Source organism: Phalaenopsis equestris, unplaced genomic scaffold (assembly GCF_001263595.1).
Source record: "Phalaenopsis equestris unplaced genomic scaffold, ASM126359v1 Scaffold000517, whole genome shotgun sequence".
In the NCBI taxonomy this organism is placed as follows: domain Eukaryota; kingdom Viridiplantae; phylum Streptophyta; class Magnoliopsida; order Asparagales; family Orchidaceae; genus Phalaenopsis; species Phalaenopsis equestris.
The window spans coordinates 467,858-484,934 of record NW_018164957.1 but is presented as its reverse complement, the minus strand read 5'-3'; the positions used below and the strand labels follow the sequence as shown (position 1 = coordinate 484,934).

General features: G+C 36.7%; 1 protein-coding gene across 1 annotated transcript in view; it reads right to left on the bottom strand.

Moving 5' to 3' along the window:
* Window positions 1–4,171: 4,171 nt before the first annotated feature.
* LOC110028608 (protein VASCULAR ASSOCIATED DEATH 1, chloroplastic) overlaps window positions 4,172–17,077 on the bottom strand; it is a 35,399-nt gene continuing 22,493 nt past the window's right edge. The window contains exons 13-18 of the mRNA XM_020730524.1: window positions 11,848–11,914; window positions 9,901–9,997; window positions 5,704–5,765; window positions 5,566–5,605; window positions 5,183–5,475; window positions 4,172–4,699 (exon numbers count right to left, since the gene is read on the bottom strand). Of these exons, the coding sequence (XP_020586183.1) occupies window positions 4,457–4,699; window positions 5,183–5,475; window positions 5,566–5,605; window positions 5,704–5,765; window positions 9,901–9,997; window positions 11,848–11,914 (802 nt within the window). The 3' untranslated portion in view covers window positions 4,172–4,456. The remainder of the gene's footprint in view (window positions 4,700–5,182; window positions 5,476–5,565; window positions 5,606–5,703; window positions 5,766–9,900; window positions 9,998–11,847; window positions 11,915–17,077) is intronic.

The following is a 17,077-nucleotide window of genomic DNA, read 5'->3' as shown; positions in this document are numbered from 1 at the left end:
TCATGAGGGTTCTATTTGAGGGAACTCTCTATGATTTGCTCAAGCAAGTAATAGTGGGCATGTCACCATTATATATGTGAATATTTAGTACACCTAAGGAAATGATAGCCGACATGTCACCATTATATAGGGTGACATGTTTGGTACACCTTATCATCTTGGACCTAACACTTGTGAAATTTTGCAATCAAGTAAGGGTCTGTTTGAGATCACTTTCTATTTTCTATTTTTGTTTTTGTTTTTGTCAGTTTTTTTTGTTTTGGTTTTTTTTTAAATTTTTAGAAAAAAACTTTTGGTATTGTTATGATTTATATATTTTTAAAAATAAAAATAAATATAAAACATGTTTGATTGTGTATTTTTATTTTTATAAAGAAACTATTAAACCTTTAAAAAAAGGGTTGGGTAGTTGCATGTTGGAGGAAAATAGGGACGGTCGGGGCGATGAATAGGCGACTGCGGTTGATAGACGCAGGCAGTTGTGCCGGCCGACACCCGGTGGCAAGTTGTTGCGGGAGACCGGTGATGGCAATAGGCTGCAGGCCACGCCTGAATGCCTTCGGTGGGCGGCGACGGTGGATGGGGGCCGACAGCGGGTGGAATACGACAATGGGCAGACACATTGGGTAGGTACCGACAACTGGCAGGCTGCAGCGACAGGCTAGACAAAGGGTTGTTTTGGTGTTTAAAAAATAGGCCAAAACAAGTTTTTTTAGTTTTTAGCATTTTAAAAATAGAAATAAAATAAGACAAACAAACATTGTTTTTATGTTTGTTTCCCTTTTTTTTTCAAAGGCAATAAAAAAAAAAAAAATCAAACAGCCCCTAATTCAAGGTTAATGCGTGTGTGCGCTCGCATTTTTGCATAATTAATAGTTTAAGCTATTGTACTAAGTTATATGTACTATGTGTTTGTGAGTTCATTTCACTTTGTGCATATCATATTAGGTTTTAGTATTTCTATCCCTTTGTGGTCATCTTCACTTAAGATGGTTATAAGTGTGTTTTATTTCATCTTGTCTAAGCATGTTGTTTGTGCAGCATGTGCAGAAATTGCTATGCATGCTAATTGAACACTTCATTGGAAGCTCGTACTTTCTTAGTTTCTTGCATTTACATTTTTTCTACTCTTGCATCAAAAAGATTTGATATCTTGAAGCTTCAATGTTTCATGACATCATACAATAATATTGTCATTCGCTTTCATATTAATGTCTTACTTCATAACATAATATCAATCGTAATTTCTATTATATTTGGTCTGCATAGTGTTGCTTTTTAATGCTTAATGTATTATTTTACATAAGAGAATACATTAAGTCAATCATAATCTTTAATTGGAACTTCAAGTATATGGTAGAGTCTTTACATTTGCATCATATCTTCTCCTTGTCATATATTTAGGTGCACATAGCATGTTATTTGTATATAGATTAGAGAAGATAACACCTTGTTGGCAAATTCCCTTAGATAAGAGATCCAATCATTCGATGTAATGATTTAATGAACTATGTTCAAGTGCAAATCTACAATAAAAATTATTGTATTACAAGCATACTTATATGACTGTGCTAAGTGACTAAATAATTTAAAATGTCACTTTGATTAATTTGATCACATATAAGATTAATTTTTTTGGAATAAAATTATTTTCTTACATAATTGTGCTTGTAATTGTGTTTAAATAAAATATATTTTTAAATTAAAATCATTTAAAACCAAGAAAAAATATTTTCTTTGAGATGAATTGCTATCTATATTTATATTTAAAAAATAATTTTTTATTAAAAAATTAACTATATCAAAGTCATAAATCACTTGGATCCTTGGAATGTGATTGAATTTAGTGTCACACTCTGGCTAAATCACCTTTCCTCCCACCCCATTTTGGTTCAATCGTGGTGCAACAAAGGTAGATGACTCATTCTGACCTAATTCTCACATGCACTCTTTCTGATTTGCATAATCAGGATTCAGTGAGTAATGAATTAGTCTTACTCAATTATCGAAATCATTCATAATCTATTTCAATTTATAATTCATGCACAATCTCATATACTTGGATTTATGACAACATGCTTAAATTATATAAAACATCTAAAGAAAGACATGAAATGCATTAAATCATAACAATTGTGTAAAATATGTGTTAGTCATTCATATGCAATCATTGTTATATCCATAAGGATTTCATAATCAATCATTATAATCATAGGAATGTCACCTGCAATTATAGTCTCCTCTAATATCAACACTTCTCGATTTTCGTCACTATTCGATATTTATAATTCCTGAATCCGTCCGTCTGAATGACATAATTCTTGAATTCTATCGTTTTCTATTATCCCTACTTTCAAGTATTAATGTAATTGCCTGTCACTATAATCATGATATTCTTGTAATCATAATTCTTTAATAATCATTATTCATAGATAAATTATGAATCATATGAATAAGCAATAGTATATGAATACCTGCAACTCATAATTTTATTAAATGCTCATCATATAAATAAATGGTAAAAAACATAAACATTGATTGTGTCAGTTCAAGCTTGCATTCATGCTAACATGTGTAAGCATTCACAATATGAAGAAATTCTAAATGCAAAGAATGTTATTATTCTTATTTTCTCACAATTATTTCACTTGAATCGACGAAATGACCATAAGAAGAGTTTCTTCAAGCTCGCCTCTTAGAATATATCAATTGGAGCCATATTTTCTTAGAATTTCATGAAAATTTTAACTAATATCTTAATTTAACCCAAACATAAATTTCCAGCTAGTTGATGTATATTATTGAGAAACGAAGTAGACGCTTGGCGTCCCAAACTACAAGAACACGCCTTGGAATTGTGAGTATTAAAGTGAGAAGCTTGTGTATTGTGTTCGGTAATTATTGAAGAAGTGTAGAATTCTATAAATATGTTTTTTTTTCCTTCAGACACCAAATTGTTATGTGCCAAAAATGTGTTTGTTAATCGTTTAAGTGGTGTAGAATTCTACAAATAAGATTTTTTTCCCTTAGACACCAAATTGTTATGTGCCAAAATATTTACAATGATAAATAGTGCTTTATTTTTCAGCATTGTACGAAAATTCAGCACAACTAAAAAAATATAGCTAAAGGAGACTCCATAATTTTTATATGGAAAAACTTAAAAAGGGAAAAAATCATGGGGACTAGCCTAGTCAAAATAATTCACAATATGTTTGAAATTATAGAGGTATACCCTTCTCTCACAACAGAGGGAACATTGTTAAAATCATACAATGAAAACTACACTCATCTTTATATAATTCAAAAACATAGAAGGGCTAGGAAATTCAATAATATTCGTAGTTTAGATAGAACAGTTACAAAATGTGGTCGTCGATAACTAGTGCTTGATAGGGATGGGTGATGAAGATAGGTAATGGTTCACAGTGGCAGAAAACTATAGAGGCTAGTGGTAGATGGTAGCTGCCAACTAAAGAGGCTAACGGTCACTGGTTAGGTTTTCTCTCTAGAACAGGATCTAAAATTTCACTTCTCCTCTTATCCCTCTCCAAGTGAAAAGCGGAGGATTCTCCAACTACCTGATCGAATAGTTAATGGTTATCTCCCTTAATGATAAAATAATATTTAAGAATTCACATATCCCAAAATTCAGCGATCTTAAGCTTGTTGGATTTCTCTTGTCGAGACACTTAATTCAACTATAAATATGTCAAATCAAGAATTCATTTAACCATTCAATTGACAATCCATAAAATCAAATTGTGCTTCATTGGACATTTTGTTAACCAATTTTAAAATTATTGGGTTCATCTTAACGAGACATTTAGCTTGATTATAAATTTTATGAAATCGAAACTTTGATAATCTAAAATTTAAATAAGATTTATTATACAACAAGATTCATGCACATCAGTATAAAAACTGTCAAAGGTACCAAATTTGTGGGGGAATGCTACCCACTCCCAAAATCAAGTGCAAACCAAAAGCTTGTCAATGTTCATATCGCTTAAACTTGAAGCCATACCAATACCTTTCAGAAAATCAAATAACTAAGTGAGAAAACAAGATCACCATCGACATTAAAAAAAGAATTTCCAGCTCAGCAATACGTTCTGGACACATAATTTAAATCATCACAAAATAGTTCGAATTCTAAAACTTTATATAACAGCACATAACTTCAAACTGTTGACTATAAGCTGCCTTTGCAATTCAGTATATACTTTGTTTTTAAAAGCTTACAATTGAAATATTTCTTAAAAGAATGTTTGGATCCCTATATCTAACTCTTCTAGTTTTGCACCCTGCAATAATTTACAACAATATTTTAAATGCATAACTGCCCCCATCCACATACAGTTTATAATTACATTTATCTTATAATGAAAAAACATGTAATTTATACAATTGCAGCTTGTATCAGTATTGACGGCGCCCAAAACTTGCTTGCTCACTATTTTCTTGCTTTGTGCTTCACCCGCTCTAAGTTTTGAAGATGCATCTTCAATATTGCATGTTCATTTCGCATTGCTTCGAGTCTGGCTTCAACCATGCTCATTTCTTCTTTAAGATAGTAGAAACGTTTGTCCAACCATTCTAAGTTCTCTTTTCTATAATTTCCAAGTTCACCAATAGAGCTGCCTTGCGTAACAAGATGAACTTCAGGTACCCTACTTAACAGCACAATAATACTCACCTGCAAACAATATACAAAAAATCTGAAGATAATGAAATTTGAAAGTGATTTAAGAATTCACAAATAATCTAAATTATCCCAAACTGCAAGTTTCAACTACGACGGATAATAGACGAAGAATGTAAGCTCTTCTCAATGATAATAATAATAATTAAGGGCGTATACATACATACCACACAATTCTGATGTATTTACATATTTTAAAACTAAATATAGGTGTATGACACCGAAGTGTTATATAAATCCAAATATCAAACTTTGACTGTTAGATATGTAAATACATAAGAATTGTGGTATGTATGTAAATTTCCCTAATAATTATAGGAGCAAAGAAGCATCCCAATTTTAAATAGGAAGACAGAACAAAGTGTAAATATGCTTGTGTTTCACTGTCATCAGGAATTTCGACTAGAACATCAAACTATAGACAAAATATGTGAAATTATTCAGCAATTCTACCAGTAATGAGAAAAGGCACACTACCTGCATTAGGATCAGCACTGCAACTAATCCTATAACACCTAGTACAAGCGGTAGATAACTATCGGACTTGAGATAAGACATGGAGGCCACCCATGTTTCTTTTATAACAGATGATCCAAAATTGAGACTTGTAGAATGTTCTTGAACAGCATTTTCGATCAGTGGTTCAAAATTCTCGGGATGAGGCAGAGTTTGCTGCATATCTGCAGATGAAGCTTGAGGAAGCAGCTCCGATGTTTCCACCAGTTCTGAAATTTGTGATCTTACATCACTACCCTGAACTGTATATATATCTAAAGAACATTTAAAGAAAGAGATGCATCATCAAGTTAATAAGGAAAAAAAAACAAAATTTTTAGAAAGTTATTGTAGCAGCAGCAGACCTTCCTGCTTGCCAACTTTCTTCTTGAATAGTTCATGTGCCTGGACATAACTAAACAGTCAAGAAAGGCTAATTTACAGGGGGAAAGCAAAATAGAAAACAGATGGAGGAAAATGGTTGAAATAGGAGAAGACAATACATTCTGAATCCATATACCATAAACCTCACGGCACTCTTCTCTTGTTGACTGCTCTATTTTCCCTGCAAAAAGCAGTGCCCATTAGCATGTAAGCTTATGATACTGTTTACAAACAAGAAAAACGTTCTAGAAAGTGATACCGGATTTAACTCAAACAATAATAGGACTCAAATGACAATTAGAAAATAAATATTATTGCTGAATTCAAATAAGAAATTACAACTCACTCACATAAAACTGACATTGCAACAATTGACCACAAAACCCAAGCTAGGGCTAGATCCAGTGTTGAGGGTGGCGGTGGTGATCGGCGAAGGTTTGTGCCTCCTAAGAGGAAGCACAGGGTGGTTGGAGAGAGGATAGTGTGGCAGCAGCAAAACGGGAATGCGATGGGCTGTGGCAGCGATATAGGACTGTTAAACAGCGGTAGCACAGCAAGGCAACAAATTAGAGGGGTTGCAATAGCAATGCATGATGTCCGGAAAGTCTAGAGGAAGATGCTGGGATGGCTGCACAGCGGTAGACAGCCAAGCGAGGGGATTACGAGGTTGTGGCAGCAAAGCAGAAGCTTGAGAGGAGGTGGAGGGTGCTGGGATAGCTGGAATGGCTATGAAAGCAATAGGGAGAGAAGGCTGGAATCGCGGCGATAGCGGAGATGGAATGAATGCCGCGGCAGCAGCAACGGGGGATGCATGAAACCACCGGACAGCAAGAAAAAAACTCTCTGGGGTGGCGACAACGAGGACAGGCGGCTGAAATTGGAAAACTACAGTGAGAACAGAAAATTGGCGCTGTTTAGGGGCGGATGCAGTACTGGAGGGCAGTGGGGAGCGACGTGAGGTGAATGCAGAAAAGGATAGGGATGATAATCACTGCCTGGAGACCAAGATGCAACCGAAGCACCACCTGGGAATCCTAAGATACAATCTTTGAAGAGAAGAGATGCCAACAATTGTCCTAACACAAAACACACGAAAAATTGCCCTAAAATACGAAAACAACGTACCTATATACCTAAGGTGAAGAGGAGTGATCCCCATAGAGTGGGCAGCAACCCCATGCAGTCAGTAGGGCAGATTGGCCCCGATTCCTCTGGGTCAAATGGTCCAGACCGTGCACTAGCACAATCTTGCAAGAAGAGACGCCCTCGTGCAGTCTCACAGGATAGAAGGAGCTTCGAGCTCATCCGTCAAAGCTTTTGTTTCCTTGTAATACGAAGTAAATTTTGACACATTGAAGGAGGAAGAGCTGTTACAATCTCCCGATAAGTCAATCTTATAGGCGTTGCCATTCTAAAGCACATTCATTTCAACACACATCTATATTCATCTATCAACTTTTTACACAATTTGAGCTTACACTATATAAAAAAAGTATTCTCATGAATCAGGTATTGAGCCATTACATTTGTAAACAACTTCTCCCACTTTTTGATTGGGAGTGGAGTTTTTTATTGAAAGACAGTTGTAGGATCAGGCGTGGTGTGACGTGGTCCCCATGGATGCTTGTCACCTTTGTTGGGGAGACCATGATAATTTGACCGAAGAGCTCAACACGACGGATTCAAAAACACATTTATTTACTAAGGGCGAGAAGTGCATAGTCCACCCTTCGATGGAGCACGAGATCACATGACCCTTGCAAGCGAAACAACATTAGTGAGACCAATTTTGGTGACAACAACACTAGACACGGAATAAGTATGACAAATGACATTTTGGGATATCATGGTAGATACCTTACCACTGGCACCAACACGGTGCAGGGAAGTTCAGGTTACACCCACTTAAGATCAAGTTAAGCCACATTACTTTGAGAGTATTCAACAACAGAGGGGAGTAAAAGTCTCCCAGAAGATTGGATCGAGGTGGATGTTTGCTCATAAATTCGCAAAGATCCTCAGATGCCCTAGGAGACAGTGCAGTCTCCAGTGGGATCCAGGTATTTTGCGAACCACGATTGTAACGCCTTCAACCCCGGGGGATTACAACAACTTTGCCACAGTCAACATGCAGCCAAAAGCTTCGATGAATGAAGTCGAAGCTTCCCCAACCCCGGGAGATTGATGTGGGGAGTGATTGGAGATGAACAAGGCCAGTTCAGCGAGAGGGATGTTCTGATCCAACAGGGAAGCTGGATTGGCTAGGGCTTCTTAGGGCAAGGGTTGCCGCCCCCCTCCTCCCTAGTCATTATAAATATGTTTGCTTACTATCTTAGGGGGAATTTTTCGTCTTCCAAATTTCAAATTTCTGTCCAAGCCAGCCGTTTTCCCTTCTAGGGATGTATCTGAAGGTAAGGAGGTTCTCCGACTGTAACTTGCCTGAGTTGGTGATCTTCTCCTGAGGTTTGAGAGCTGCTTTGACTGTAACTCGATCTCGTGGGGATGTTTATCCTACCCAACTCTCCTCCGCAATCCACCTTCCCCTGCCGCCAACCCTATTCTCCACTGCTGTTGTTGTCGCCCTTCAACACTCCCCTTATAGCTGTTGTCGTCCACCTCCCAACCCCGGGTGACTGATGTGGGGAGTGATTGGGGACGAACAAGGCCGGTTCAACAAGAGGGATTTTCTGGTCCAACAGGGAGGCTGGATCGGCTAGGGCTTCCTAGGGCAGGGGTTGCCGCCCCTCTCCACCCTAGTTATTATAAATATGTTTGTTTGCTATTTTAGGGGTAATTTTTCATCTTCCAGATTTCAAATTTCTGTCCAAGCCCACCGTCAGAGTCGTTTTCCCTTCTGGTGATGTATCCGAAGGTAAGGAGGTTCTCCGGTTGTAACTTGCCTGAGTTGGTGATCTTCTCCCAAGATTTGAGAGGTGCTTTTGACTATAACTTGATCTCCTGGGATGTTTATCCTACCCAACTCTCCTCCGCAATCCACCTTCCCCTGCCGCCAACCCTATGTTGCCACCCTTCAACACTCCCCTTATAGCTGTTGTCGTCCACCTCCTGCTTCCACCTACACTTCCATATAGCTGCTCACCCTCTTCCTTTTCTCCCGGCCAATCCAGTCGCTGGCCACCCCCCTTCCCGAATCTCCAACCACCCTCCCAACCACAACCATCCCAGCAGCCACTTCACCCACCTTTAGCCTCCATATTCTGTCAGCCTGCTTGCTGCCCCCCATATTGAGGAACGCATCTGGCAAAACACGATTAGACCTGACTAGGGCAACCCGATGACCTCAACAAAGATGAGAAGCAGAGACAATATTCTTCGAATTCGAGAAGATGATTTTGGCTGAGAAATAAGTGCCTAATGTTTATGGGGTTGCCGAATTTAAGAAATATAATAATCTTATTCCCACTACCCTAATGATAGAAATTGAATAACATGAATAACAAGAGAAAATTTCATTCCTTGAATCATGAAGTATTTCTTCATGGCCAATTAAAATTAGAATGAATTAATAAATTATTGGACAGCATAGTATATATCAGAATTCCTTATTTTGAAAATTGAATAGTTAAATAATTACAAAATTAAACAGTTATAAGGAAACTTCTAGCTCATGTTTGCAAAAAGCCAACTAATGATGACAATAAATCAGTCCCTTGATGTGGTTTAACGAACAAATGTTAATTTAAAATTAATTCTATATCTCTTACAGGCTATCTAGGTTTAATTTCAGAAGAAGGATTTAATTATTTGTGCAGCGCATACATCAGTCATATTCAGTATAAAAAACACAGCTTTCCAGCATGAACATAGATTTTCCTGACAGCAAGCAGCCATTCATGGAATTTAAAAAATAAAAAATCAAGATGAAATGGGCACCAATTTTTTTAGACTAATTGTTTCCATGAACCATCTAAAAAACGAATAATGATGGGATGCAGCGAGAGCAAAACGATCAAGTTTAAAATTATGTCACATATCAAAATGGACCAGTTGAAAACCCCGTTTGGGGCAGCTTGATTGGGTAAACTGCGTTTTGACAGCTTTTTCAAAAAACTGCATTTTCAAACCGCTAAAATCAACATTTTCACACCGTTCCTGGCTAGGTGCGGTGACATCTTTCTAGCTGCAGTCTGACTTTTCAAAAAAAAAAAAAATGTAATAGCAACAACAGCTTTTTGAGCAGCAGCTTATTTTTTAGTAGTTTATCAACAACTTATTAATAAGTTGCAGCTGCCCCAATGGAGAGGATTGCTGAAGCAAAGCATTCAACACCCTAATCATTGTCTGTAAAGTTATACCTCTAAATATTGTTTTCTTTGAAAAAGAAACTTTTGAATAAACACGAACTGTGCAACCATTTTCTTCATTGCCATTTTGCTGGACCTCCCATATGCCCTATGTGTTAAACAATAATAAAAAAAAAGGTATATAAATAACATGCAGGTTATGTAAAACAACTAATTTTCAGCCACAAACTATAAGATATATAGCAAGAAAATACTTAGCAAAGTACAGAATTCACATGTAAGGTACTAACAACATTGGAAACTTTTAAAAGTTAATTAGAGAAAGAACCTCAAGTTAATTCATACAATCAGAAAGATATGTAATCCAGTCCATTAAAACTCTGAAAATAAATGGAACTGATAGCAAAGTGCCAGAATGATATCAAATTGCAAAAGCAGCTATTGCAAACTAATCCACTCCATTTTGTAAAAGGTCTCTGTAGGTATTGATGTTGATGGCAATGTAAAATAATTTGAGCCGGCAGGTAATTGGAAGAGGTTGAGATAGTCTCTTTCTAGGAGGCGAACGGGGCCACAGGGAATCAATGGAAGACTAGAGGTGGTGAGCCAAATCCTTCTCATGGGCGATAAGACAAGTCCAAGTACACAAGGAATGATTGGCAATCACGCCAGACAGTGGTCAGAGCTCTAAAGTTTTCATATTCAAAATATATAGAATGAGAAACTATTTAAAAAATTTTGTACATACATTTCGGCTCTTGTTATCGAAGTCATCCAACTTTTACTACTAAACAAAAAATAATGTTTCCAAGCCCTCATGCGACAAGTCCAACAAACTTAATAGATCAAATTTTTAACAATGATATTGTTTTAGAAGGTGAACTTTGTGAAATAGAATGAGTTTCATCATAATCTTCAAAAGAAAGACGCTAGCGGATATTGGGGGTCAATTAACTAGCCACCTTCAATAATTAAACCAAATAAATAATTTTTATGTATTTGGCATCTTCATCAAGAAAAAACTTTGCTTTATTCTCATAGTTTATTGAGCTTTTCGGCAGGTAATTTTCTCTGATATTTCACACTAAGGGCGGAATGTCACCTCCATTTGAGATGGGACCTAATGAATGCTATTTTAAAGAGCTTGTTCCAATGAAAGTAAAATTTGTTAATCTTCAATGAAAATGAGTAGCAATAGGAAATTCGTCGAAGAGCATCTCATACTGAAAAAAAGAAGTCGCAAGTTTCATCCAAGGACCATTTTCTTCAACAAGTGAGCTCGCTAGCCAAGGATATTGGATGTCTACGTAAATGTGCTCACTTATCATGCACATTTTTCGATACCGGTCATCGATTGTCTAAATAGCAAGCTTGGACTAAGCATTGGCAATATTAAAATCAAGTGGGGCCTAAGTCACCACTAGAGCAAGTTAACCAGGTTAAGGTATGGCACAAGTTGATACTTGTGTGCGTCAAAGTTGCCCTCTACCTAAGAAACAACGAATCATATCATGCTTTGCTTATCATATTTCAAAACTTTTAGGACTGATTTAAAGGCAGAGAATAGGACTATTTTTTCAACATCGTAAGAATAATATAAATTCATAACTCAGGTGAATGACTTTAAGTATCACGTAAAATAAATCTAGAATAAGTAAAAATCGTTAATTAAAAGGAAGATTTACATATATACCACTGAATTCCTATGCATCTACGTATATAGCACCTAAACTTCAATTTTTACATGCATCCACGTTTTTAATGCATGAGAAGGTCCATTTCACGTTTTAAAAGTTACTTTTGATGTGATATGAACAATTTAGGTGGTTTAAACGTAAAAAACTAAAGTTTAGGTGTTAGATAAGAATTTAGTGGCATGTATTTGAATGCCCCTATTAAAACTTTATCATAACTGGATAAGTGTTTTGTAGAACTACCATTGAAGGAAAGCAAGTGCACTTGTAGGAAAAACAAGATAATGCGCTAGAATCACCAAACCTCCACAAGAAAGTAATCTGCATAAGGCACGTCTGCAATTTGCTGTAACGTCTCTATCACTAAATGGCTGGAACAGAAAATTTCGAAGAGCAATTGTTAAATGGCAAGTTCTCATTTCCAAATGAGAAACTTTCTAAAGGTATGGACTTATTAAACAAAGCAACAGGGAATGAAACATGCAAAAAACTTGCAGGAAAAAAAATAGAGAAATTAGTTTTCAATCTAAATACTGGACATGCACACCAATAAATATGTAAAAATTTAAAGAGAAAACAGAAATTCAACCTTGGTTAAATGATAGAAGAATCTAAAAACCTAAACAATTTTACATATTCATACGCAAGTCACATTATTTCAGAATTTATTTCATTACCTTCTACCTTACATCTGAGCCAAAAATGCAGATATATTTTCACAACAAGCTATGCAGAAATATACAGGAAATTAATTAAAACATTAATATTAAAAATGAAACAAAATGAATAATAATGTCTAAGTAAATTAATACATATGGAATACAAAATCAATGTTAGCTATCACAGGAGTATTTCCATGAGTGACATGTCATACCTTCATCTCATTGCCAAAAGAAACGCATAAGAATCGACCAAGACACTACGCGTACATGACAAAGCACAATAAATCCATGTAATTAAGTTAATGTGGAAAAATAATATTGATTTTTATCTCTGCATGGTATTTGGATGATATAACGCCAGTTGAATTTCATGGTCACCTTTATTTTCGAAGAGTTAATAAATCCATGTAATTAAGTTTGCTCTTAACTTCTTAAACATTTGGTAATAATTTGTTCACAATTTATAAGAATTTTGGCGAATATTTTCTAATTCACAAGAATATTGAGTCATGTAAAACAACAAAAAACGCATCAATAAAAGTTTGAATTTGGATGTAATTACCCTCTTCTTCATCCACTTTCATTTTTAATTTCTTCTTTATTATCTCCTCCAGTTCTTTCATGGTTTTCTTACTACCTATTATGCTATGATTTTAAATCGTTGTAATTTCTAGATTATTAGGGATCTATTTTCATGCAGTCATAGGATTCAAAAGATCTTCCTCAAGACCATCAAATAAGTCATGGTTTGGATGTTCAATTGTGTGATGAAACTCAGGTAAATAAATAGATTAAATTGCAATTTCTAAATTGATTGGACACTGAAATGATCGATTATTCTATTGTATGTGTTTAAACAATTTAAACATTCACTTTTTTGAGACTAACATGGAAGGTAAATAGCTGTAACAATAGATGAAGAGTCCGTTTGAGGCAGCTTATAAGTGCGGGCGTCATTTTGAAAACGCCACCGTACCGTTTGGTTCGCGCGTTTCCCCAACTTATCCGAAACTGCGTTTGAGTTTTTACACTAAATGCAGGCCGCAGGTCGACCCCTGCAGCCTGCCAGCGGCCCGCGTTTCAGGGTAAGCAGCTTATCCTGAAACACACAAGCTGCCCCAAACGGACCCGAAATCATATAATTGAATTTTGCTACTTCGTTCTCACTTTTAGTAAATGAGTTGATAGCAGTAGAAACTAACAATTTGCTTCCCTAATCAAATCAGCTTATTAAGATACTTAAATCATTACATAAATGTGGCAATTTTCTGCTAGTTGCATCTTCAATCTTCCATTGAATTTAGCTAGAATCAACATTCAATAAATGATTATTGCTGTCGGAATTTGGGAATTTTTGAGGACCTAGGTGTCCAAATTTTGACAATTTTTTGACAGATTTCAACGAGCTGATAAAAAGTAAGCACACATCTATAAAATTTTAGTTATAAATGATACTGAGATCTTTTGCAAATAACAAAATAAAACATCTTATGCAAGCAGAAATTTTTATTCTAAATCATATGCAACCGCAATAAGATTAAAAATAAAGATATATAAGTCAATTCATGATCAAATGAAGTGATAATTTTATTAACTGACCAGAGTTAACTCAACGCACGACGACGAAAAATAAATATTATTAAGCACATAATGAAGGACACAATCAAAACTCAAAACAATAAAGAAAACAATAGAATGAAGACTAGCACGATCCGGTTACGGCCTGAGGAGGGTATCCACGGATGTCGGCGGTGAGAGGGGTGCGGCCTGTGACTGTAGACTGAGGGAGCAGCAAGTGAGGGTGGCTGCTGGAAGGTGGAGGGCGGCAAGAGCTGTGGTGTCGATGGGGCAGGAGGTGCACGTGGTTGCCTGAGACCCGAAGGAAAGCTGCAGGTGCCGTTGGTTCGACATAAAGGAGGTCGGAGGGGCAGCAGCGCGGGTGGCTGCCCGGAAGTTCTGTAGATGGTCGGTGGCCTACTGGAGATGTTGGGAAAAGTTGGCGTCCTGCTGGGACGTGCAGGAGGAGCCGGCAGGCAGTAGGGAGGCGTCGGAGATGGTAGGCAGCAATCGAACAAGTTCTGAAAGTGGTTGATGGGCTGCTGGAAGATGCAGTAGAGGTCGATGGACTATTTGGAGATGCAGGGAGGAGGCTGCGGTCAGCTGTGAGTGTCGGAAGGGAGGCTGAGGCTTGCTGGAGGTGCGGGTGGGGGCCTACAGCCGGCTTGAAGCATTGGATGGTGGTTGCGGCAATCTGGAAGCGCAGGATGGTGCTTGCGGCCACCTGGAAGGGCAAAATGAAGACTGCAGCAATCTGGATGCGCGGGATGGAGACTGCAGCAATGTGGAAGCGTGGGATGGAGGCTGCGGCAACTTGGAAGCGCAAGATGGTGGGTGCGACAATCTAGAAGCATACAATGGAGGATGCGGCAATCAAGAAGCATAGAATGTAGGCTACGGCAGTTTGGAAGCCTAGGATGGAACCGATGGTAGCAAGGAAGCGGAGGAACAACATAGATAGACACCACATCGAACGATTTACAGCCGGAGCACCGTCTTGTTCTTGAAAGGGGAAAATGCCGGTGGGCTCTTAGCTCAGAAAACAAATCAACAAACCCTCAGCTAAGCAAACACACAGATATATATATATATATATATAACCAAATGTGGTATTATGATCTATATATATAAGAGATTAGTAAGTAGAATAAGTAAGGATCAAAATAAGAAAGAAAATAGAGAAGGAAGGACATAGAATAAACAAGAGATAGAAAAGGGGAGTAATAGCAAAGGAAAGGGCATTAAGAAGGAAACAGAAAAGGAAAAGGGAGAGTATGGTGGGTGGCAGGTCTTTCCCTTCCTGGGGGCCAGCCTGTCCAGTAGGGCTGGACCGGACTCTTTTAGGGGTCGATTCAGCCACCCCCTTCCCAAGGAAAAAAATATTGCGTAGTTAAGACGTACGCAGAGCTGCGTACGTCTGTAACCTGCAAACAAGTAACAAGGAGAATTTCGAGAGGTTATAATTGCATTATACCCCCTGTAACCTCCCTGTAACCTACCTGTATATCAAAACAGAAGCGCAGAACTTACTAGAAGGTACAGGGAGGTTACATGGGGTATAATGTGGTTATAACCTCCTAAAATCCTCCCTATAACCTAATTGCAGTTTACAGACGTACGCAGCTCTGCGTACGTCTTATGTCGCAAATTTTTTCCCCTTCCCAGTCCAACATCACTAACAAACTAATCTAGTGCTAGAATATAATTCAGCCCACAACAAGATGTTTCAAAGTAACATATATGCTCTGGTACCAATCTAATGTAGAATGAGTTGGGATAATTTTTTTTAAAAAGAATAATTTCACCTATTATTCATGCCAAAACCCGCTAAATTATGACTATATATTATGTTTGATTAACACGGAGAGATTATAAGTCAACAAAGGTGATATTTCTAGTATTTTTATAAAATAGAAAACAAGAGTGATAAATTCGATAAAATGATATAGCAAAGAAGGAAGATCAAAACACTATAAAAAAGAAATTCCTAAAATGAAAACTAGATTAACCATTACCATGACTAATGATAATAAAAATTAATTCCACAAGCAATAGTACTTCATTGTGGCGGTGATATTCTTTCCTTAATAGTCCATCTCCATGAGTCGTATCAATCACACTAAGAGATCCTTTAATTGGTTGAAAGAGAACAAAAAGAGTAGAAAACTCGAGAAGAAATTCAACTAAGTGTTTAACCTTATGAGATGCTCCTTATTTATAGGAATAACAGAAAAGGCCCAAAATATACAAATCCACTTCCAAGCATGGGTACTTATAGGAAACACTTATCAGTCCAAGGGCCCAAAATTAAGTAACTACCCCTAATATAAAATAAAGAATAAAACCTATCTTACAATGCAAGGAAAGACTATCTATCATAAAACCCTGTCACCGACCCAAATGCATGAAATTAACACAACACCACCTTACCTAAACTTCATAAATAGGTCTGATGAGTACAAAATAGTTAATACCATGTTACATGAATTTTAAATCATTAAGTATTAAATTATCTCAATAATGCATCCTACATCATGTTATCTCTTTATCTTGCGCCTACTTTTTATTATTTTCTTTCTATTAATGAGAATAAGTCTCCACTATTTTTCCAATAAAAAAAGTGTAACAAATACTATTAACATTCAAAAATAACAAGTAGAGATTCAAACCAAACAGCTCTTGATGATTTTCCACACGACCAAATTAAAAGACATGTAGATCATCTAAAAAGCATGAATCATAAGCACAGAGCTTTGATCGAATCAGTTATGATGTTAGCTTTGGCGTAGAGCAAAAAGCATAAATATAACCGCATTGTTAATTCCCTACATCACAAACTAAACTCTATTTTCCCATTATGACAGATACTTGGTTTGTTCCTGTTAAGCTTCCCACGGGCCTTAGCTAGCCTTGATACAGGCAAATAGCAAGGATAACTCATTTTATAAAATATGACGGTTATAAGGGGCATTAAAATATCCTGCTTTTATGTTGCTTATTCTCATATGATTTATCTTCACCATGACAATCACAATATTAATCATTTTCTAAAAATACTTGCATGACAGAAATTATCGCAGTTAAGATGAATATATCGATTTCAAAAAAATCACTGAACTATATCACAAATCACTCCTTCCTCTCTTTTGGTAAACTTCCGTTACGCCAGCGCCTATCCTAAGGGCGATTTGATCATTTGTATGCCTATGGGAAATTTAGACTTTTATTATTATTGTTGTTGGATAAATATAAGCTTATTATGTTTAGGGCTAGGTGTATTAATGAGATTGAGTATTGTACCTTAGGTTTAGAATT